The sequence below is a fragment of the Podarcis gaigeae genome (assembly GCF_964106915.1).
Source record: "Podarcis gaigeae genome assembly, chromosome: 7".
In the NCBI taxonomy this organism is placed as follows: Eukaryota; Metazoa; Chordata; class Lepidosauria; order Squamata; family Lacertidae; genus Podarcis; species Podarcis gaigeae.
In genome coordinates this window covers 55,706,055-55,730,190 of record NC_139683.1, presented here as the reverse complement: position 1 = coordinate 55,730,190, position 24,136 = coordinate 55,706,055, and the positions used below count along the sequence as shown (strand labels likewise).

Here is a 24,136-nt window from a genome sequence, read left to right as displayed (position 1 = left end):
AAAGTTAAAAAGAGCTATAAAAAGGGCTGCCTTTTCACTAGACTAATACTAAAAGCAGACTTTGCACTCTTTAAAGTTAAATAAAATGTTTGTATTTTAAAACAGGCAGCTGAATTTTAATGTTTTGCCTGAAGACAAAGCGGGAAAATGATTCTGCAAAAAAAACCACTATTCTAGCCTGACTTGTAGTCTGTAGCTATGGAATGTAATCCACTCGCCCCGACAGACATATCTAATATAAGCAAAAAAGGAAGGGAACATCTGAGCTTCAGCTCTTTGCTGGTTTATCTGCCTGGTTGTCAGTTTACAATATATTTTAGGCTGCTTTTATTGTGTCCAGTTGCAATCTACCCATAATTAGTTACACACAATTATAAATTTATTTTCTTCTGCACCCAATTTTATTTGTGTTGGGAGTTTTGCTAGTGTCAACCCTCTGACCTATGCAATTTCAGTGTTTGGAATTTGGACAATCTAAATGTTCGCTCTCTGTTTTGAAAACTGTTGAAAATTCAGGCTAGGTTTCCAGCCACTGTAGTGTCGAAAAGAATCCTAGTTGTTTTCCTTCTCATTCTTGATCAAAACATCACTTTGTTACAAAATGTCCACTGTGCTTTGCATATACTGTAACATAGCCTTATTTCCCCTCATAGGCAGTTTTTTTTTTTTTTTTTTTTTTGGTGTGGGCACTAAATTGTCGCCTTCCTTTGAAGATGCAAATTTTTGATCCAGCCTCTGTAATAGAGTTGCACAGGATATATGCTCCATTGATTATGTGGGGGTTAGGAGAAGGGTTAGCTAACACTGCTCTTCCTTATTACTACACAACAGAAATATTGTGCATTGTATTTCTGATATGTGGCAAGCTTTTATGCCCTCCCATAGCTCCTCTCAGTACTTCTTCCTCAGAACTTGCCAAAAGGCTTGTCTGAATGCTCCAGTGCAGTCTAGTTGTCGCAAGCAGTATTGTGCAATATAATTTTTAATTCAAACATTTTGCTCAGCACAACTTCAGTGATGCTGACTTCCCTGAGATATTGTTCTAATATTGTAACCTGTATGCCTCTGAATTTGTAACACTGCTACAGCGTGGGTGCTTTGCTCAAGATACTGTCATCTTTAATTCACTGACTGTGAATTTTAAATGCATTGTAATAGCTACAGATGATTGCTGGCAGTTGGAAAAAAAATTCTCCCTGGCATTATCCTTTGATGCCTGTCAGTTTCTAAGTTATGTTGTCACTTCTTGCCCAGAGAATAAAAAGATAACTGGTCAAACAAGTTAACCAGGTTGCTATCATTTACATTAATCATAAATGTCATCTAGGCTGTTCTCGCAGATTTCAATTACAGTATAATATGCTATCATTTAAAGTATTATGACTTCCCAATCTGTATCTCATTAGCCCATTTCTCGTGAATTTTATTCAGCTTGCAAGCTACAGGTATATAGTTGAAGATATAACATATGCTGCAGAGTGTAAGCAGCAGTTCACTCAAGCTCTGCAACTGATGAATAAGTAGTGTTTTTTTGTTTTTGTTTTTAAAAGAGACGCGCGAATTGAAGTTGAGGATGCTGTGTTGCTTGGTTCTGCACAAGGAATGGTCCTTGGCTTGTGTATGTTTATAAACTTCCTTATATGTCACTAGTTTTTGGTGGTTTGGAAAGTAACACTGAGATGTAAAGCACACGTTACAGATTATTGTTCAGTTCTATTCATCCTCTCACATCTTTATGTCCTATATTTCTTTGATCATAGAGCTCAGTAGTCCAGGACCGCAATGCCTCATGGACTGCCTCTCCCCATATAAACTGACTTGGACTTTGTGATCAACAACTGAGCCCTTCTTCGTGTGCCTCCTCCATGAGAGGTCTGGAGGATGGCAACATGAGAACGGGTCTTTTCTTCAGTGGCTCCCCATTTGAGGAATGTTCTTCCCCAGAGGTTCATCTGGCCCCTGCATTATATATCTTTAGGCGCCAGGTGAAAACATTCCTTTTCAACCAAGTCTTTGCTTGATTAATATTCTATGTCCTTTTAAATGTGTTTGTGCCCGGGTGTGTGTTATTGATTGGTTTTCATTTAATTTTTCATTTTGTGCTTTGTTTTTCTGTTGTGAATTGTCCTGAGATCTTCAGATGAAGGGTGGTATATAAATTTAAATAATAATAAACAACAAATAAATAAATAATACACGCAGCTCCCAGGTGGTCACCTATCCATTAAACAGACCCATCCCTGCTCATATGCCTTCAGACCATACACTGGCCACTTGACTACTCATTAGTCCCAAGCAGAAGATCTTCCATCCTTTTTTATTTTTTTTAAAAAAGTGTAGCTTCTCCCCACTCACTTTCTTTCAATGTGCAAAGGGATAAAACAGCAAGACTTTTTGTTCTGGTGCCCTTCTTCATTTTCCCCCAGTTTCTAGCTGGTTTCTGCTTTGCTTCCACGGTAGCGATAAGCGAAACAACGATATTGCTCTTGGTATTTTGTGAAGTGATTATATCTGTGCAGACAGAAAACACCTACCGCATTTTCTTTGGCAAAGAAATATCATGTTACTGTTCTTAGCCCAGTGCTTAATCTGAATCTAAAGATCAGCTTTGAAAGACCTATTCTTGCCTTAAAGAACAGATTAGCTGGATAGCAGGAAAATATTTTGCTGTTCCTAGTGAATGAATAATCTGCCTTTATTGCTATAGGTGTTATGCGAGAGCAAACAGGCGTGGTTCTTGAAAAAAAAGGAATTTTAACTGTGATGGGATGATAGCAAAATAACTTTCAGTGACATTTAGAAATTTCACCCATTTGTTGTCTATGTCAAAATGAGCAGATGTCAGTAGATCCAACCTTTTTTTCCATTTTTTGTAGAACCCCAAGATTTATCAAGCAGAGCCAGACATGCAGTTAGTAGAATTAAAGAACAGGGTGAATTTAAGCACATCATGACCCTAGAGATTTATTTGCTGTAACAGAACTGAGCTGGGTTCTTTGGCACACATGTCCTCATTAGCTTTCTTCATTCCAGCAGCCTAGTTTGGGTGGGAAAGGCAAAACGTTCCGTGCTTGCACAGCTTCACCTCATTTAGATGGTATAGAGAAGTGGAGCTGGGTGTCACACAGAGATTGATGAAGTGACCTCACCCAGTGGCTTCATTTAGATGTTAAACAGAATCAGGGACAAGATGAACCCAAGCTTAAGTGCCATGGAGCCAAATGATGTTCTTCAGTGCTATTCTCTGGAACCCATCTTGCAGATGGGAATGACACCACCAAAAATGGTACCCGCAGCTCCACATACACAAAGCTGTGTCTTGACACAGTCCTCAGCCCATTTTAGTCTTGAGCAAGAATGAAACATTATTAGATAACATATTGGGCTGCATCCATTGTTCTTGATCTGCTAGTGCAAGGGCTTTTGTGTTGTCCAATGGGTGAGTCTTCAGGTTGTGCAATGAAGGAATCTAACACAACAGTTGCGCCAGCAGAAACCCATTGCACAATCTATTGTGCGAAAGGCCACCAGCAAGCGGCTTTTGCATTCTCTTGCACAAAAACATTTTGCTGACATAGAGCATTTTGCCGGTGGACCAAGTATATTGCTAAGTGACTTTAACTCAGAGCTACATTGAATCCCCATGACGGGGTGAGCTCCTGTTGCTCTGTCCCAGGTCTTGCCAACCTAACAGTTTGAAAGCACGTCAAAGTGTAAGTAGATAAATAGGTACTGCTCCAGCAGGAAGGTAAACGGTGTTTCTGTTCACTGCTCTGGTTTGCCAGAAGCGGTTTAGTCATACTGGCCACATGACTTGGAAACTGTCTGCGGACAAATACCGGCTCCCTCGGCCAGTAAAGCGAGATGAGCGCTGCAACCCCAGAGTCGTCTGTGACTGGACTTAACGGTCAGGGGCACATTACCTTACCTTACCCCTTACATTGGTTGCCACCTATTACTTTCTTACACACATCAGAGAGTAATTTTAGTTGCTTGTTGTTTTTTGTACCCTCCCCCTTCCAACTTTCTGTATTGCCTTTCTTTAAGAATCTAGCTAACAAATTGGTTACATGTGTGAACATTTCCTTATACACTTGTCCACAGTAATCACATTTATAAGGTAGAAAACTTTTTTTCAGGTTACTTCCTTTCAAGGCACAGCATCCTTTTGATATTTACAAAACAAACCATAGTATAGTGGCTCTCGGATGAAAAGCCATTGACAAGACGTTCCATATTGGTGACACAAGCAATGGGAAATATATGCTTTATCTATGATGGTGATGGGCCCAGTGGACTTAGGCAGGTTGATATGGAAGAAAATGTTCCCTAAAGCATCATGAAGGACATGCGAACAGTGTAGATCTCAAAACTGGTGGGATGTGTTCCCAGCAGCCTAGTAAGGTCAAAATCTTGGCTGTTTATCTTCAGCTAGGTTCTAAGTCATCTTCAGGGATAACCCCATGTGCAATACATAATAATTGTATAAACAAGGTGTTACCAGAGCATGGATCCTTGTTGCCAGACTGTCCAGGAGAGGTTGTAGTTGGCATAAAGGTAAAGGGACCCCTGACTGTTAGGTCCAGTCGTGGCCGACTCTGGGGTTGCGGCGCTCATCTCGCTTTATTGGCCGAGGGAGCCGGCGTACAGCTTCCGGGTCATGTGGCCAGCATGACTAAGCCGCTTCTGGCGAACCAGAGCAGTGCACGGAAATGCCATTTACCTTCCCGCAGGAGCAGTACCTATTTATCTTCTTGCACTTCATGCTTTCGAACTGCTAGGTTGGCAGGAGCAGGGACCGAACAACGGGAGCTCACCCCGTCCCGGGGATTTGAACTACCGACCTTCTGATTGGCAAGCCCTAGGCTCTGTGGTTTAACTCACAGCGCCACCCACGTCCCATGTAGTTGGCATACTAGTCTAGAAAACACTCTGTGCCACTGAGGACACCTGTACCTCTAGTGCCAAAGATGGATCAAGAATGACTCCAAAGCTGTGAACTTGATTTTTCGGAACCTGATGCAAAACAAGCTGAATTTTCCTTCCCTGGGCTAGGGAGTAATTTCCCCACCCCCACTCCCATTGCACCATTTCTCAGCAAGGAATATTTCTGGGATCCCTGCTGCTCTTTGCAGTTCGGCTGCTGGTAGAAACCACTGCAAAGCTTTTAACAGATTTTTTTAAAATAGAAAGACTGATGCAACCCTCTGCCACCTCATATTTATTATGGCACATCTCCCATCCCTCTGCCTTCTTAACAGAAATGTCCCTTGATCCAAGAAGCCTACCAGGGGGAAAAATATCTCTGGGGAGGGCATTTTTACAGGCCCACAAAGTATCTCAAAACAACAACAACCCTGGTCTGAATACTTCAGCTCAGCACTAGAATCAGGGGTCTGTTGGTGATGTGTTGCTAGGAAATCCATCCAGGAGGAAAGGAAAACTGTCATGGGAGTAATATGGAGATACAAGTCATTTAGCTGTAGGGAGGATTCCCTTGAGCTTCTTGTAGACACTGTAAGTTGGGCAAAATACATGATGTGTGCATGGAGATTTTCATTTTTAGTTTGTAAAGGATCCTAGTCTGTTTTATGGTATGCATTCCCCCCCCCCCTTTGTTCTTTATGATAACACTTGCTGAGTGTCCCTGAGTGCTATGATGCTTTTGCAGTAAATGGGGCAAGAGAGAAACAGGCACCATTGCACAGGGCGATTTCACAGTCGTCCATTATTGATTATTTCCCTCTCCCATTTTCTTCCCATGCCCTTGCCCTCAAACCTGTCAGGTGTCTAAAACTTTCAAAGGCAGCAGCAACACTTCCTTCACTCAAAAATCAAACCTGTTACTTATTTCTGCGCAGTAATCTTCCTTTCTTTTTCTTGCTCTGTTCGTTACATTTCTTTTTTGAACTTCGAGGGGACTGGCCAAATAATATAACCTGTTAGTTTTGCTTGGATATTCTTCAGCACATCATTATTTTGTACAATATTTCTAATTAAACCATGACGTCAGCTGTAATTTTCTGAAATGCTTAACTGAGAAGGGGGTTGGAGGCTGAATGAGGCTGGAGGTTTGCTAATTTGGAATACAGCAAGAATGTCTCTCCTGCTTGACTTAAGGTTAGATTGAAAATACATTTCAAGGATATTTTTGTGTCGTTTGGGTTGCGCAAATTTGGTCAAGGCTTTGGAGAATTAAAATGAGGAAATATTAAATTAGGAAGTGTTACATTAAGAAACAATAGCTGGAATATATATTTTTTTGACTTTTGAATGAATTTGTTGCTTTTCCCCAAGATAGTGGCAGGTTCCTTCTAGCTGCCACTTATTGGTCAAAGCTTGACATACTTTAAATTGTGTTTCGGTGGAATTTAGGACCACACACCATGCAAAGGGAAATGTTGCAATTTGGATTATAAATTGTGAATAGGTGCCATCTAGTGGTTTTTTGGGTACAGTGCAGTTCCAGCTGAATAAATTTGAGGCAGCTGCCCTCTGAATGAATGTCAGTGTCTTATTGTATTACATTCTTAACAAAGATTGCTTATATTCTGAATTTTTTCTCCTGCAGAGGCATGCACTGCAGACATTTAGCAATTTTTTTAAAAAAAAACAAAAAACTTATCATAAAGGAATACTACTTTTAAAATAGAAATTAATTCTTAACTTCCTTGATATTTTTGAATAGTAATAAACTGTTTCAGTGCATACACACAATTAACAAAATGCACTGCCAGGCTTTTTACAAGGTCACATTTCTCTAGTGTGTCTCAATGATTTCTTTGTACTCTGCAGCAATATACTGAAACATAATGCCACAAAGAATCTTACATACATAGGAATCTTGGGTTTTTATTTATGACAGACTTTTAGCGACAAATACACTGCATTTTAAGATTTGCACACTATTAGTCCCACAAAGGAATCTGGGCACTGTGCAGCTTTTTATTAGTTAATTGCAGCTGTTTATGAGCCATAGCAACAGCAGTAAAAATTCTGTGCACACACTGAAAATCACTTTCAGGAACAGGAAAATACTTGGTGTATGGCAGATCCTTCATCATGAAATTTTACAAAAGTTTTATGTTCAGAAAGGAAGTCATTAGAAGTGTTGCTTGATAACAATTTGGAAGGGGAATTGCAGAAAACTTTTGGTGCCTTTGTAAAGTTGGCTTTACACTTATACAAATAGAAAATTGCAAATGTTATTATAAATGGAAATTTTTACATCACAATCAGGACATGCAGGGTGGACTTCACAAGCTACAAGATTCAAGCTCATATAAGTGCATACAGTCACGGTGGGTGGAAATCGAACAAACATAACACTAACACTATTGTGTAATGATATCAGGCAAGTGTAACTTGTACTTAAAGCAGTCCCCAAATACCACCTGAATCCCTCTCACATATTGTTGGCCTGGTTGAATGAATGGGTTTCTGGACAGATGATGGTGACTGCTTTACTCTTCTCTGGTCATTCTGCTTCTGTGTTAAGCTAAACCATGGTTTGACTTAGTGTGCCGTCCAAACCTAACTTCATGGTTTAACTTTCTCCAGACTAATCATGAGCTGTAACCAAGGCTTCTTCTGTGGCTCACAGCTCACGGTTTGTCCTTGTGTTTACCTATACAGTTGTACCTTGGAAGTCAAATGGAATCTGTTCTGGAAGTCCATTCAACTTCCAAAACATTCAAAAACCAAATCGCAGCTTCTGATTGGCTGCAGGAAGCTCCAGTAGCAAATCAGAAGCTGTGGAAGCCCTGTCGGATGTTTGGGTTCCAAAAGAACGTTCGCAAACCAGAACAATCACTTCCAGGTTTGCAGCATTCGGGAGCCAAAACATCTGAGTTCCAGGGCGTTCAGGATCCAAGGTACAACTGTATATTTTTTGGAATATCTGCAGCAGTCCTTGAAGTCGCTGACACCTAAACAAGCTGAGTGATTTATGAAGACCAGCTTATACAATGGGAAGTGTGTCAGTTGTGGGTTCTGCCAAGCTTGTCTGTCTCCAGACCTTTCCTCACCAGAATTGCAGCCTTGCTTCTAAAAATGTGGTCTAGACACTGAAACCTGGTAGTTTGAGCTAAAGAGAGGTGCAAGAAAGTCTGATAATCACTTAAATACAATGGGATGGTATGCCGTTCCATTTCTCTTCACGTAGCCCTAAAACAAACTGCAGAGACTGGAAAGGCACTTAGGTAAACAGCTTCACCATCCTTTGAGGCCTAAGTCTGTAGAGAAGTTGGGACCCACAAAGAGACACGGCCTAAAGTGAAGTGAATGGGTGGACGAGATGGTTATCAAAATATGGTGCCACAAAAGAAAAGGAAAACTTGTTGTTTTCCCTTGGGCTGGGGGAAAGCTTTCTGTTTGGCAATAGACAACCAACTGCAGACACAAACACATGCAGAATATTATAATTTCTCCAGTAAGAACCTCACAGTGGCAGGAGTTTGGTACCAAGTAGTGGGATGGTCATTGCTAGTTTGGCACTCCTACTGGTGCACCTGTGTGGTCCTTGCCTGGCCACACCATCCCCCAGCCTGGTTTTGGAAAGTGGCAGCATTGCTAGAGTTGGGAAGGCAGGTTCAGCAACTCGTCTGATGTTCACCTGCTTAGCTGGCCCTCCGCTACAAGATTTTGCTCCGTAAAATAATTGTGCAAAAGGGGAACTGCCCTCACAATGAAAGGAGTGTACACAGTGGGTGGCAGTTTTACTCAGAGTACACCTATTGAAATGAATGAACATGGCTAAGTTAAGTCTATTCATTTCGTTGGGTCTGCTGTGAGTAAAACCTAGCTGAATATCTGGAAACCTTTTCAACTGTATGCCGTGAGCGATATTAGCTCACATTTATTAAAGGTTTTTACGTTATTTTTGAAATTTCATTTAATGACTGATGGCTGAGTCATTATTTCAGAATGTGAGTGTTCTCATTCAGACTTGTAAACAAATCTGTCTTAATTTGAAACGAAACTATCCTCCTTCCCCATTTTGGGTATCGCTTCAACATTCCCTCTAGAGTAGACATTTCTGTAGAAATGTTAATTTTCTCCTACCTCAGCACTTTTGTTCAGCATAAATAGTCACCTACTTTAGATTGAAATCACTTGAGATTACTGGTGAACCTGTTTGGTAAATGTGGCTCTCATCAGCTTCCTGCTTACTTATTTCCCTAACTGTTCTTTTCTATTTTTATATTTGCTTACAGGTGCTCTGTTCGTATTTCTTCACTTGTTTACTTAAAAAAGAAAGAAAAGCAGCTCATGTGACTTGAAGGTGGAATGTATTTCCAGAGCAAAAAGTGACCTAACACCTGAATTTCACTGGGTTCTTTTGCTTTGGGAATCTGAAATCATCTCGTGCTTTCAAAATACACATATGAAAACATTCTATATTGCCATTATACTGCAGATGAGAACACTAACATAGTATGGGCATAGTAATAATAGGTTCTGTTTATCCCAGTGTGATGATTTGATATATAACACTTCTAAGCCATGCTGCCAGAGGAGCTAATAAAATAGCTACAGATTGGACAGCACCTGACAGTACAAAATAGAGCCATTTTGCAGATGGAGTGAAGATTCTGAATTGTGAAGCTTAACAGTATTTAGCTACCTTTCTTAGAATAAATTTAGCATGGCCAGAGTGGCTCAGAAGAGGTTATAGTGCTAGGAACACACAGCATAATTTACACAAAGCAGTGTAAATTAAGTGCCCACATAGACCTGGATTGCTTCCTCTCCAGAAATGTAGGATGATATACTTCTGACTAATATGATTACCCAGTGGGACAGTATTTGAGTTGCCACGTAAAACTTGCACAAACCCAGATTCTGAAACAAAACAGATTGAAGCATTCTGAGCTCCTGCACTTTATTTATATACCTAGTTCAGTCACTACTTTCTTGTTAATTTATTTAAATCAATGTTCACATGGCTTTCATAAAGATAATGTGGGAAATTTATAAGGGGCAAAATATATGTAGCGGCATCTCATTGACTCAATCCCATTCTTTTTCACTCTAACTCTGTTCCAGTATTGCATATCCCGCTTCAGAACGCAGTGCGTTCCCAGGAAATATGCAACATTTTTCACATATCTTGTGTTTAGTGCTGAAGGCACCAGGACTTTCCTGATGGAGAAGGGTAGAGCACATGCATTGTATTTTTATTTTATTTTTTATACTTCAGATTCAATTGTTGGAGCCTCGAAGAAGGGCTGAGAAAGATATAAACGCAGCAGAGCTGCACCCAGTTAGTTTCTTGTGCTCTCTAATGTTTAAATGATTAGCTGTACAATCTAAGAGTTTTGCACCATTTGTGAAAGTGAAATGCTGCGAAAATAAAAGCATATGTTTGTCACAATGTTTTTCTTCTACCCAGGTTAGCAAGTGGCTTAGGAATAGGGGGGAAAAAGCTTTGATATTCTCTCTTTTTCTCCTCCCTCCAGAATGAAAACTTCCACTTTGAGCCAGGCTGTGGCAGTGCGCTTCAGCATTTTCTTTGTGCTTTCCAAAACAGCCTCTCTCTCCTCCCTCCCTCCTACTATTCCCAGCCAGAATCCTTGGGAAGAATCCTGCATGTAGCCCATCACTGAAATCTTTGAATGATACCTTTTCCCATCTCCTAAAATGAATGCACTTTTGCATGTCCCTACGACTCACCAGTGTGTGGTAGAATCAATACTACTGCATGTGGATGAATTTATTTTAGGGGTGGCTTTTTTTTTTTAAGGGATTTGGATATCTCTGAAAAAGACCGGATGGCAAAAATTCAGATTGCTCTTGTTTTCACTCACTCAAACATTAGTGTCAGCATCATTATTATTTTTATTTTTTAAAAAATCTTTCTGATGGGTGATTTGTGAAATGAATGTTTCCTTCTACTTTTAGAACAAATCTGATGTGACATTTTGGTATTGATTAGTGTCTCTTTTTATCCTTCTCTCCCCCCCCCCCCCATCATTCCTTTCCTCTTTAGGCTTTATTCATTCTTCTGGTGATCTTGAATTCTTTTGGCTTCTTTGTCTTTTTAAAATAAACTAAACACTTGTTTATGAATTGCGGGAAAATGCACTTCCCTTTTCTAAGGAAAAAGTTGTTTGTTCACGTGCTGTTTTCCTCTGTGATTTCCAAAGTGTTAAGCAGAAAGTGATCATTTCCCTTTTTGTGAGCTTTAAAATCCAGGCCCCAATTTGAAAGCGTTATAATGAGGTGGAAACTTTTAAAGGTCAGTGCACCCAGAACCCTCTCCTGCTTCAAGGAGGATTCTCTCATAGATTTGTTGTCCCATTGACTCTTAAAGGAGCTTATTGAAGTTGCCAGTAAATGGCTGATGTCTTTGGCAATCTCGGTAAGGCTGTCACCAGGACTGTTTCGTAGTAGGTCTTGAAAGCTGTTTGCTGCTTAGCTGTCTTTTGTCTTTCTTTCTTTTTTTATGCCACACATAGTTATCATTATTTTTCCTCAGTTCTTGTGCAGAGGAGAAAATGGTGGATGCAGGGATGAAAGGAAAAAGGAAATGCAACTGTATACAGTATTTGTTGCACCTTTAGAATTAACTAGTGTGACAGGTCATCTGAGTAGATCCACTGGTTCATTTTTGCAAGAACTGAGATTGGTATGGTAACTGCACAAAGCTCACAAGAGTCCCCCCCCCCCCCTATTTATACTCCACCCATCTGGCCGGGTTTCCCCAGCCACTCTGGGCAGCCTCCAACAAAATATTAAAATACAATAGTCTATTAAACATTAAAAGCTTCCCTAAACAGGGCTGCCTTCAGATGTCTTCTAAAAGTCTGGTAGTTGTTTTTCTCTTTGACATCTGGTGGGAGGGCGTTCCACAGGGCGGGTGCCACTACCGAGAAGGCCCTCTGCCTGGTTCCCTGTAACTTAGCTTCTTGCAGCGAGGGAACTTACAACAAGAAAAAGCTGGTGAGATATGTTGCCTTCACACCCTGCACCCCTTCAGAAACTAAGCCTAGATACATGTAGCTGCAGTTATGCACATTCTTCCCATGCTACCCTTGCCTCTTATCTTTTTCAAGACACAGTGTTCAGGAAACAATTTTCCGTTTGAAGTTCAAAGCACAAGCTTGTCTCCTTCACCACTTTGTGGGGGTTGAGAGGAGAGGAGGGGAGAAAGAATAGAGGCAAAATGCAGTGCAGTTATCTAAAGCAAGGCTTATCAATGTCGTGCTGTTACACATTACGTTTTATTATTTTATTATTCCATTTTACTATTTTTAAAAAGTAAACATTAAGTACACTTAACAGTTACCTATGTAGATGTAACATTTACAAAAGCCATTAAAATGTGTTGTCTTCAGCCAAGCTGTGGGATGTACTTATTGTCTGTGCCCAGACAAGAAGACTGACTTCTTCCTCTCATGTAAACTTTCCTTTTTCATAGTTGGTCCAATAGAGACTCCTTGTTTCACTCCTCTCAATTTGACTTCGCAGTTTTAATTGATGCCTACTTCCTGATAAAACATGGTTGTTGTTTTTCTGTTGAAGTTTATCTTCCCTCTGTGGTTATTTTCATGGACTGAAAATGGAGATGGCAAAGTGATATACTCTTTTCTAACTTCATTTTTGGTCTATACTAACTGGAAAGAAAAATAAATACAGGCTGGGGAAAAAGCCCAAAAGTAATTTAGAGTCATATGAACATTTGGTGGCTGATTTCAAAACAGCATTTGTTAAACTGTGCGCCATTTTATTTGCAGGGATCTAAACTCTTTCTTTTGCTTGTGCTTTTTAAAGGGAAGACCAAATATTTTACTTAAGAACCGTTTATACAGTTCTCTGTGTTAGTAGATTTTGCACAATAAGGATCCACTTCACAGATGACACTTTTTCCATGTGGAAAGAAATGCATGGTTGTGTACAACATCATGTGACTAAAGCAAGTGTGTCTATTTTTTTAGCTCAGGAAATAGTCAAATATAAAGTTGCTTTAATTTTGCTCATTTTCACTAGCATTTTCAGTACTGTAAATAATAGCTTTCTACACACACACACACACACACACACACACACACACACTTTGGAGAGCTTCCTTCTGTTTCATTATTCATCCCCCCCCCCCAGTACCCCTTTATTTCTTCAACTTCTAACAGTTCCAGTGTTACGACTGCAAGATTAATGCCTACCTTTATGATTTCATGGTTCACAAATTTATACTTTTAGCCGTAATGTGAAATTCCTTGCAGGAAGGATTTCCAGAGTTTTATGTTAAAGAAGAAGAAAGGTCTAATTTTCCTGAAAAATGTTATTCTTGAAAATGAAATAATTTTATTGATAAAGCCCAGTGGTCTCAGAATGCAACCATAGCATACTCAGCATTTGGGAACAAAGGAGCAGACACTTGCCTGCAGCCCAGAACAGAACAGATTATTGACTTGGTCTGCTGGTTGTCCATTCATGTTTTCCATTGCCCAAATTGTAAGAGTTTAGTGGTTTTTATTTTCCACAAGCACCAGGTGTCCACTTAGACAATGCTAGAGAGATTAAGATTCAAATATGGTATGAGTTGTAAATTCCCTTTTGCTTTGTGTGTGTCACCTGTTTTTCCTCATTTGTTGCAGTATTGTGCTTTGTTTTGGGTGTTGTTTTTTTTAAGGACTGTGGGGATTTAAAGGGATAGTTGAAGCAAGCATTGGTTACCCTAGAACTGGAGTAAAATAATACCTAAAGTATTTTTTTAAAAAAAGTAATAAAAATAATTTAGGCAGAAAATGTACTTGGATCTAATTTCCACAATGGTTATATAAGGTATGGATAGTGAATTACAAAACAGCACAGGTGGTTTTGTAGAATGGAGGCATGTATGAATATTATTACTAATATTAATATCGATAATAATTCTAACTCAACCTTTAGCTCTTTACATATCTGAGTGGTATGCAGGTGTGTGAAATAAAACTAGCAGTGCCAAAACAGTACAATAAAACAAACATCCTATAAACAAAGGCAGCTAAAGCAGTAGAACATATGCAGTCTTTATAGAAGATGAATGGAGACCTTTTATATCTGTGGGCCCACCCCTGCTATACAGTGGGTACCTATATTTATGATTCACTGGAGAGAAAGGTTCAAGATTAGTTCGTTCTTAACTGCATTTCTTCTCTCAATTGCTGTTAACTATTTTGTTGGGTCTCTGGACCGTAATAAAGGTTGTTGTTGTTGTTAACTATTAGGCCGCAATTTTGTACTCACTTGCTTACTTGGGTGGCTCTGTGGGTTAAACCACAGAGCCTAGGACTTGCCATTCAGAAGGTCAGCGGTTTGAATCCCCGCGATGGGGTGAGCTCCCGTTGCTCAGTCCCTGCTCCTGCCAACCTAGCAGTTCAAAAGCACGTCAAAGTGCAAGTAGATAAATAGGTACCGCTCTGGCGGGAAGGTAAATGGCGTTTCCGTGCACTGCTCTGGTTCGCCAGAAGCGGCTTAGTCATGCTGGCCACATGACCCAGAAGCTGTACGCCGGCTCCCTCGCCCAGTAAAGCAAGATGAGCCCCGCAACCCCAGAGTTGGCCACGACTGGACCTAATGGTCAGGGGTCCCTTTACCTTTTTTTACTTACTTGGGAGTAAGTCTCATAGATCTCATTTAGGCTTGCGTTTTTTATCAAGATGAACATATGTAATCCTGCTCCTGAACATCAAAAGATGGATATTAAGATCATAATCAAGATCAGAAGGTATTGGGCTTTTCGGATGCAGCGTTGTTTCTCATAATGAAGTCCAGTTTTTTAAAAAATTAAATGATACTGATTCCTCTGATCAGTAAAAGTGGTCTAGATCAGTGAAAAGTGATTGATTAGTTTGGGGACTTGCTGAGTTATTCTGAGTATTAGAGCAGTACACGTAGTGGGTAGTATGGCGGGGCTCTGCACTCACCCAACCCCCAGTTTGTCATGTTGCTGATGCTTACCAAGAAGTACAAGGTCAGTGTGGTGCAAACGCACTGGCAGAGCCAATCAAGTGCTCTCGCCAGTGCCTTTGCACTGTGCTGACCTCACCGTCTGCCTTCTGGTAAGCAGCAGCAATGCAACCAACCGCAGGCGTTCTGTTGCTGCTATAGAGTTTGCATAGGTTGTTTGTGTATCTCCTCTCTCATTCTATAATGACTTGGGTAAACTAACTGGACTCATTTTGCTCTCTCTGGTTTCTTAAAGATGAGTATCAGGTGAGGGCTATAATACAGTTGAATATTGAGTGGTCCTACACATTATATATGGATGCTGTTGTGTAGGGAAGTTTTTGATGTTTTATTGTGCTTTTAATATTCTGTTGGGAGCCACCCAGGGTGGCTGGGGAAACTTAGCCAGATGGATAGTGTATAAATAATAAAGTATTTTTATTATTAAATGCAAGGGGCTGAGCAAAATAACCTTTATGTCCTTCCCTTCTATTAAAAATAAAATTTGAATGTCCAAACATTAATTTCTTAATCATAGTTCTAAGAATGACTATTTGGTTCCACATTTGCATTGGGGAGGGGAAAGGAAAGACAAACACATTTAAAATACACCCTCCTTTTTTGTCCAGTTGTATTCCAAATATTTTGCTTAAAGTTATCGAAAATGATAGCTTCTGTTTACAGTTGATGGCATTTAGATTAAAATAAATAAATAAATTAGAAGCATGTCTTCAGCAAAGTGGAACAAACTAGAGTCTTTTAAATGTATACTTGGAGAAATACACTGATAGGAAACAAACAAACAAACACAACCAGAATTGAAAGGCAACTAGGGTAATCTGATATCTTTACAATATTTTGCTTATGTTTTTTATATTTTAAAATACAAAATTCATGTAAGTATTAACCAGGTTTTCTGGATGCATTAAAGCCCTTCATTTTTAATATCATGCTGCCAATAAAAGCCATCTGTATTAGTTTCCCATCTTCTGAGATAACACAGCAAAATATAAAATCTTGCAGGCAGCATCACCAATCAAAACAGAGCCAGAGGTCTAGCAATAAAATGTAATAATAACCAAAAGCCATGTAATACAAAGCAGAAATGCTTGTTCAACAGCTAGGAAATCTTCTGAGGTTCTTTGTGGCATTACACTTAAGTAGGTCAGACTTTCTTTTCATTCACTTTTACTGAGCAGTAAAATGAGCCTAGGCCCAACTTGTTTGACTTAACTAGGCTTCCATCAGTGTGTCACTCTAAAAGTCATCAGAGCCCACTTTGGATGCTTATTTATTTAATATTTATTTATTAAAGAAATTTACATCCCACCCTTTGTCAAAAGCCAACAGGGCGATTTACAACGTAGTGACATAATAAGCAACCTAGTGTATAACATGATATCCACAAAATGCAAAATGTTAGATGTTGTTGTTGTGAATTGTGTGTGTGATAGTGTGTGTGTGCATGTGTAATACACAGTAAAAGATAATAGCACATTATATGTTCTACATTATAAGCAACAGTGTCAAATTATTCACAGCGCCAACCAAGCAATAAACACCACAACCCTGCGAAACACAACGTCTAACAACATCTTATTATTTATATGCATTTACTGTGTCGGTAGCCCCTTCCTTTTTTGTGTGCAAGCTGTTTTTAAAAATGCGAACATAGTAAAAAAAATGCAGCCAGATATGCTGCAAAACTATGTGCAATATCAGTTTAAGGAGAAAGCTGGGGTGGTGTGAGATAGATTAAATATCACGTGCAACAGGAACCCCAGTTACAATTCAGACATCCCATTTAGCCAGGTGACCTATATGAACCACCGTCCTGCAAGACCGTAACCACCACCTTAGCTGATTGTATGTTTCAAGCTTACCCTTGCTGACAGGTAACTATGTTCACATGGTAAGGAAGCTTGAACCACAACTGCTGGTTTAAGATAGCTAATAGTTGCAATTATCCTGTGATGAGCAAGGTTGCCGTAAATCTTCCCTAAATGCTTAGTGCAGCAGAATGACCTGCTTCTCTCATTTAGTAATTTTCAGGTTGCACCAGATTGTGGCTTACCACAAACACACATAAAAAGTGCTAAGGGATACAGTAGGTATGTTTGTGGAATCTCTCAAAGTGTTGCTCCTAAACTTTTCTATGGCTCCAGCATCTCTGCAACATCTCATAAAGTATTGTGCACTGTCATTACAATTGAACAGTGGTTGGCACACCTTGTCCTACAGATGTAGCTTGATGAGTTATTCCCCTGTCGAGTTTATCAGCCCATGGCTAAAAACTATGGCCAGAAAAGCCACCTCAATTGGAGTGCCACCATCCCTCTTGTATCATCTGGGCTATGATACCGCCCTTGAATCCCTGAGGCAAAGGCTTTGGGACATTTCACATAGTGACCTGCGATCTTGATCTCATGTAATCTGTGGCTGAGAGGCATCCCTTCTCAGAATAGAGAGGCATCCCGTCTCAGGACGTCGACTACATGATGCGTATCTTACTGCATTGTGGGCAATACGAGCAAGCAAGGCAAAACTGATCAAACCCCTACTGGCAAATCTGCTGGGAAAATATGAAGCCTCCCATATTAAACATATTTTGGATGACAGGTCTAATGATATTACACTGGCCTTGGCAAAGTTTCTTTCAGAAGTCGAAAGAAACAAAGATTACCAAGCTCGAGAAAAAACAAAATAACCGCCTCAGTTCTTCTCTCTTTTGTGGTTGGCTGTCTTAACTGTATTTTGTTCTGAAATTGTTCTATGGGTCTTTGGACCACAATAAAGATTTATATATTATTCCTCTGTCTGGGCATAATGAGTAGCATGAGTAGCGTTTCCCCACGGAGTAAGTTTTCACATTGGCATGAATGACCTGAAAGTCATAGGACTGACATTATGGAAATACTGTAGTGTCCGAATACTGAAATCCTCAGCCTTAGTAGGTAAGTTGGGGTGTGGGAATGTATCTTACTAAATGCAGCCTACTAAAAGTGGCTGGGAAAATTCCACACCCACTCCAGAATTGTATCCCTCACAAGGCAGAATTTCTTAGCCTCATATAGTTAAACCCTGCATCCTAAAATAATCTAAACTTCCACATGCTCCAAGCGAGTACATTTCCCCCTGTGCTGTGTCATTATCAACTCTTTTCTGCTCGTAGGTCTCTTGATTGGTCAATAAAGAGAACTCTGAGTAATACTACCAGGGGCACACTTAAAATAGTTCATTAAAAATTATTCTCTGCAGCACCTCCAGCAACTACTTGACATCAAGAATGAGTTGTGGGAGTTAGGGAAAAATGGGGGGCTGTGGCTTGGGAAGTATCAAGGCATTTCTCATATAAGATCTTTCCGGAATAAATTGCCTCAGTAAAAGCTGATCATTTACCATATTAAAAAATGTGGCATTCTTTTCAGCTGCTGGTTTCTTCCAAATGTCTAGATCAGGGTTAGCCAACATGCTGCCCCGCAAACATTTTGAACTACAACTCCCATCATCCCTGGCTGTTGGCCATGCTGATGGGAGTTGTAGTCCACAACATCTGTAGGGCACCATGTTAGTCCAGATGTTGACATTAAAATCATAAATCAAGAGCCAATTCAGAATGTGGAAATAGTGTGGAAAAGACTACTTGGAACAGCTGGATTCCAGAGGCCTAGTTTACACAAACAGGCAAATGAGATGGTGGAGTTGTGAGGAGTTGTGATTGTATCTTATTAGACTGCATTTAGTCACCCATGTTTCTGAACTCTCTCATATGGGGACAGGGAAACTCATTGAAAGTAGAAAACTAGCACAAAAGTGGGGCGTATGCTGGTTAGTTGTATGCCAGTTTATTTTTATCATTTTTTACTGACAGAGTTTTCTTAAATTAGGGAGCATGCAAGAAGTACACACACATCCAGGCCAATAGTTTGAAGCTGTAGAGTTGTTTTGAAAATTAATAAGAAAAGCATACAGTACTAGGCAGAAATTAGTGAGTTTTTAAAGTCTGTACTTCTGTGATCTGCATGGGAGGCTATGATTCTGTGCACAGTTAAAGCTGCTTAAATTGCAGTGGAATCATATGGCTCTAAGGCTGCTAAGTGTGTACAGGATTTCAGCCATTCTTGGCTGTCACTCTAATGGCAGGTGATTTCCCAACCCTGTAAAGCACCAAAGTCTAGAGGAAGCCTTTATTACTGAAACTAATGACTCCTAGTGGAAAGGGTCCGTCTCCTCTACTGTATTGCAGTTGACCGGGAGTGTTAGTTATTTACTTCTGTTGATTATTTCGCTTTGTCAAGCAAACTAACTGCACCATAGTAGGAAAGACTTAGAATTCTTCAAAACATTTAACTGCGACCGATGTGCTTTAAAAATAACACAGATGTGCAGTGTCAAATTTCACAATCCCTGGCAGCTCTTTTGATTCCAAGTGTCGATTTAACTAGCGGTGCTGGGCATGTGCTTTCAGGAAGTCTTAACTTCTTGTAAAACAGGAAAAAACACTTTAAATACAAAGGACCTTGTCCCATTGAGAATTTGAAAAGAAAATGATCTTTACCAAGTGAGTATTCAACCCTGCTAGACAGCAAATCCATGGGTTATTTTTAAGCTAATTACTCAGAATTAAACAAAGGCTTAAGGCTTTTTGCCTGAACTGGAGTTGAGGCCAAATTAAATCGAAGTTGAGACACTGATTTTTTTTTTTAAAAACCCCACACTCAGCCTAAAACAGATCACATTTGGCAGGGTTGGAACACTGCCTGTGGTACCAAAGTTATACTAAGCAACAGTGATGTGTTTGACTTTCCAAAACACTTGCTTTTAGAGTTGATGCAGAGAGGAGATGCAGATACAGAAAAGACCACTTACGATCTGATTCTTGCAATCTCAGTAGTTCTAAGCATTTGGAATATATGTGGAAGATGAATATTACCAGCCATAGGGCCAGGCCCATCCATGAGGCAAGGTGAGGCGACTAACCGCCTCAGGCAGCAGGAGCCACAGTGTCAGCAGATCTGGCCTTCAAGGAATGTATTGCCCACTACTAGAAATGGAGCAGCAGAACAGAAGTAATATGATGATGATGATGATGAGGATGATGATAATAATAATAATAATAATAATAATAATAATAATTTTTATTTGTATCCCACCCTTCCTGGCTGAGGCCAGGTTCAGAGTGGCTAGCATCATAAAAACAACACAATATACATAAAAACAGACATCAGTTAATTAAAATAGATTTTAAAGCTAATTCAGACAAGTTAAAATCTGGGCAGGTGGCAATTATCAGGTTGGAATTGAGAGTGGTTAATACCTGCCAGGACCAACTGTTTCCACTGATCATACAAGGACCTGTGAGCTGGTTGGGGGCCTCCTTTGGGCTTGTTTTATACAAAGGAAAGTAAGTACAGCCTTAGGACTGGCTCATGTGGTTTTTGGGTTGTTTTTCTCTCTGAGTGAACTGTCCTCTCTGGTCGGTATTTCCTCAATGGTATTTTAGGAAAATACCATTTGAACCAGGAATACTTTGGTACACTTAGAAAGAATGTCCACAATTACAGAATTGCCCAGACATGTCACCGTGGTTGCAGAAATCACCGTGGTTGCAGAAATCAGTATGTGTATCATTTGCTCACACAGTATATTCCCTGTGTTATCTGATGCAGGTGTGTATCTGTGAAAAATTGCCCTGAGGAAAAATGAGCCCACAGGACTCTGTGAACTGCTCTTTGGTCTTCAATTTTAGCTTGCAACGATTTTCATATTGTTTTTCATTTCTGGCCATCGTCTTAGATCCTTCTTCATGTACCCCTTCCATGGGAGATTCAGAGAGTGGCAACACGAGAATGTGAAGGAGCCTTTTCAGTGATATGTTCCCCACCCCAGTTTGTGGAATACTCATTATTACCATCATTATAAATATTTAGGACCCAGGCCTTCAGTAGCTAAGCCTCTTCTTTTACTGGGGTGGGGAAGGACTTAGCATTTTGATTGTGTAATGGGATGACCATTTTAGGAATTGCATATTGCTTTAAAGTGTCTGGTTTTCATTTGATTTTTGTCAGTTTGCATTTTATCCAAATAAGTCATTTAGAGGCTTCTCTATAAAGTGACTAACAGATGTATTAGTAGTAAGAATAGTAGTGATGATGATGATAGCTTCACTGTGGGCTTGTGTCAATGGAGTATTTGTACTTTTGCAATAAGCAGTGCACACAGAAATCCACTACTTGTATGTTTCCCAGTTCCTTTCAGTGGTAGTTCCTTAAGCTGAAAGCAATAGGTAGGAAAGTGGGCTCACTGTGTGCATAAGAATCGCCCACCTGTGGGGCTGCAGTGGTATGCTGTGAATTTGTCCAACCCAAAGAAGCTTTTCCCCATTATCTTTTATTTATCTAGAAAGCCTGCATCTTGCATGTGTTTTGTCTTCATAGTAATTCTGTTTTTCTGTGTGCCTTCCAGGTAAAAAGCCATACCTCTGCAGTTTTTCTGAAGAAGCACCTCTGGCAACCCTACAGTTCAACCATGGGAGAAACATTACAAGAGAAAACAATGCTAGTGAATCTAAAACAGAGCTGTCTTTGGTGGCATCTATACCAGAAAACAAGACCAGAGAACCCTTTACAAAATATGTGGATTGCAAAATTTCCCTGGATTTAAAGAAATCGGCATTTCAGCAAAGCCACAATTTCCCTTGCTCCAGTAGGACTGTTGACTTTGCTTCTAGACTCTGTCCAACGTATTCTGATGTGAGACTAGATTTGCAAACCTCGCTGGGCAAGGGCTCTAAGGAGAATCCTCCTGATATGTGTGAAGACTCTGTGTTAATTGACAGTGCAGATTTCCCAGAGAAGATTCCATTAGATCTAAGTGAGAAGTCAAGCAGGGCTGATCCATGCAATAAGAGTTTTACCTCAACCTTACAGGCTGCTTTGATTGTCCACCCGTGCCCTTACTGCAGTCATAAGACCTATTACCCAGAAGTACTGTGGATGCACAAAAGAATTTGTCACAAGGTCAGCTGTAACTCTGTGGCTCCCCCTTGGGTTCTTCAAAATGGATTCAAGAGTATAAAACACAATGCCGTTTTCATGGCACGAAGTGGCCGCACCGGACCCCCTCCTGCTCTTGGTGGTAAAGAATGCCAGCCTTTGCCTGTCAGCAGATTCACACGCCTTCAGGTGCCAAGTGGGTTGCCGGGATCTAAAAATAATTCTTCTGGTTCTGCTATGACTGCTAAGCCTGGGACTATGCAGAAGGATGCGCAACTGCCCACTGGTAGCTATGGTCCACGGTCATCAGGCACTGATGGGTACAGGCAGCCCAAACTGAACCACACCCACGAGCAAAACAGCACAGTATCCCAACAGCCCCAACTGAAAGCAAAATACGAAGCAAACTCCAAGTTGCTGCAGGCAGGGAGCTATGGCGTAAGTTTGGCGCCTTCCCCGGTGATTGTCTCTAAACCCAACTCACAGCCCTCCAACAGCAAACTCGCTGAGAAATATACCATTCCCCAAGTCAGTGCTGGGTTTGTCCCTTTAAGCAAGCATTGCGCTTCAGAACCAGGGAAGGCCAAATTTTACTCTCCGCCTCAGTACCTCCCCCCGTGTAAAGCTGAGCCATACCTTGTGCAAGAAGACCCACCTGTGCCTCAGCAAGATCCAAACACCAAGAAAGAGAATGAGGGAAGAGCCCTGGTCAATTGTACAGCAGGATCCAGAGCAAGTCCTCTGATGCTGCCCCAGCCTAACGCAGCAGGGCCTTTCCCACCTGTACATTCCACCAAACAGGAGCCACCGTCGGAAGGACACGAGAAGTGCTTGGACATTTTGAACATCTTTAAGACCTCCATTCCCAAGGATCTCGCCACTCTCTACCAAACATGGGGTGCCAATAGCCCTGTAGTGGACCATGCCGGTAAGAGTTCTAATAACTGCTTTTCCATGGTATTTTGCTCAGTTAACGACTATCGCTGACATTTTAGATTTGTGAAAACGGTGTGTATTAATCAACATGTTTAAACAGATTAACTCCCCCGTTTTAACTATCCCAACCTTACTCTGGTTAGATCCCTGGGAGTAAGTCCTGTTGAATTCTATTGGTGCAAATTCCATGGCATTTTTGTTTTGTGTGCAATAAACATACCTTTTAGAGAATGTGATGCCTGGGGAATTCGGAAATTGGGGCTCGGAAGAGACCCTCACTGGTATAGCTGGCCATGCCATCATTCACTTCCCTTTGCACCAGAATCCTGAGGTGGATCTACACTCATGTTTTTAACGTTAGGAAAAAGTTAAGGAAAGATTGTGGTAACGCAGAGGGACAAATGATGCGTTGCTTTTAACATTCTTGTTGTTAAAATGCGACACCAGAGGGTGCTGCAGAGCAATTAGCAGTGTTTTGACAAAAATAAACCATCAACAAGGTAAGAAAGAGGATTTAAATTACAAGTATGCTCTGTGACCTTTTAGAACAATACATCTTACAGTTCAAATAACATTAAACAGGTCAGTGTAGATCCAGCCCTGGATGCTTTTCAGCAGCCTTTGAATGTGAACCAAGTTCAGCTCCTGGCCCTAGTGATGAGGGGGTGTTGGGAGGGTGGGAGCCCCTTGTCAGCACTGTTCCATTGCTCCCCTTTCTCTGGCGCTGATCCTGATGAAAGTTCCATCTACACACATGTTTCTCAGCAGAAGGTAGATATACAAATGTTCTTAGTCTTCAGTGCAAAGAACTAAGATTTTTTATATTTCTTTTCTTTGTGGAAGAGTCTTTGAGGGAACAGGCTTTATTGAATGCGTTGGTAACGCTGTGCATTGCGATTCAGGGTTTGATTTAAAAATGGGGGGAGAAGAGTAAGGGAAAGTCATAGGGAGCACAGTTGGTGCTTAAGGCGTGTCTGTGTGTGGGGGGTGTCAGTAGGGCAAGAATGCAGATTTACCAGCAGAGCCAGAGTTTGTGTCTTATTTGTTTGTTTGTTCATCAGTATGGGGGTTCACAACATAAAAACAGGAAATAAAAATAGGAAATTTGTCTCATGTCCTTGTACTTCCAAAATCTATCACTGATCACTACTAGCAACTGTGTGCCATTATTGGTGCTTTAATTTGAATATATTGCATGCCTCCAAATCTTTCCACTGTATGAAAACAACAAAGAGAAATCAATGGTGGTTTATCTATGGCAGCATCCTCCATCA

The 24,136-nt window shown here is 40.5% G+C and overlaps 1 protein-coding gene across 4 annotated transcripts in view; it reads left to right on the top strand.

The window, feature by feature from the left end:
• The window catches only part of ZNF516 (zinc finger protein 516), a 111,536-nt gene that overhangs the window by 66,066 nt on the left and 21,334 nt on the right, over nucleotides 1-24,136 (top strand). For all 4 annotated transcript variants that reach the window (XM_083746865.1, XM_083746866.1, XM_083746863.1 and 1 more), the window contains exon 3: nucleotides 21,397-22,854. In XM_083746865.1, coding sequence (XP_083602991.1) covers nucleotides 21,397-22,854 — 1,458 coding nt within the window. The remainder of the gene's footprint in view (nucleotides 1-21,396; nucleotides 22,855-24,136) is intronic.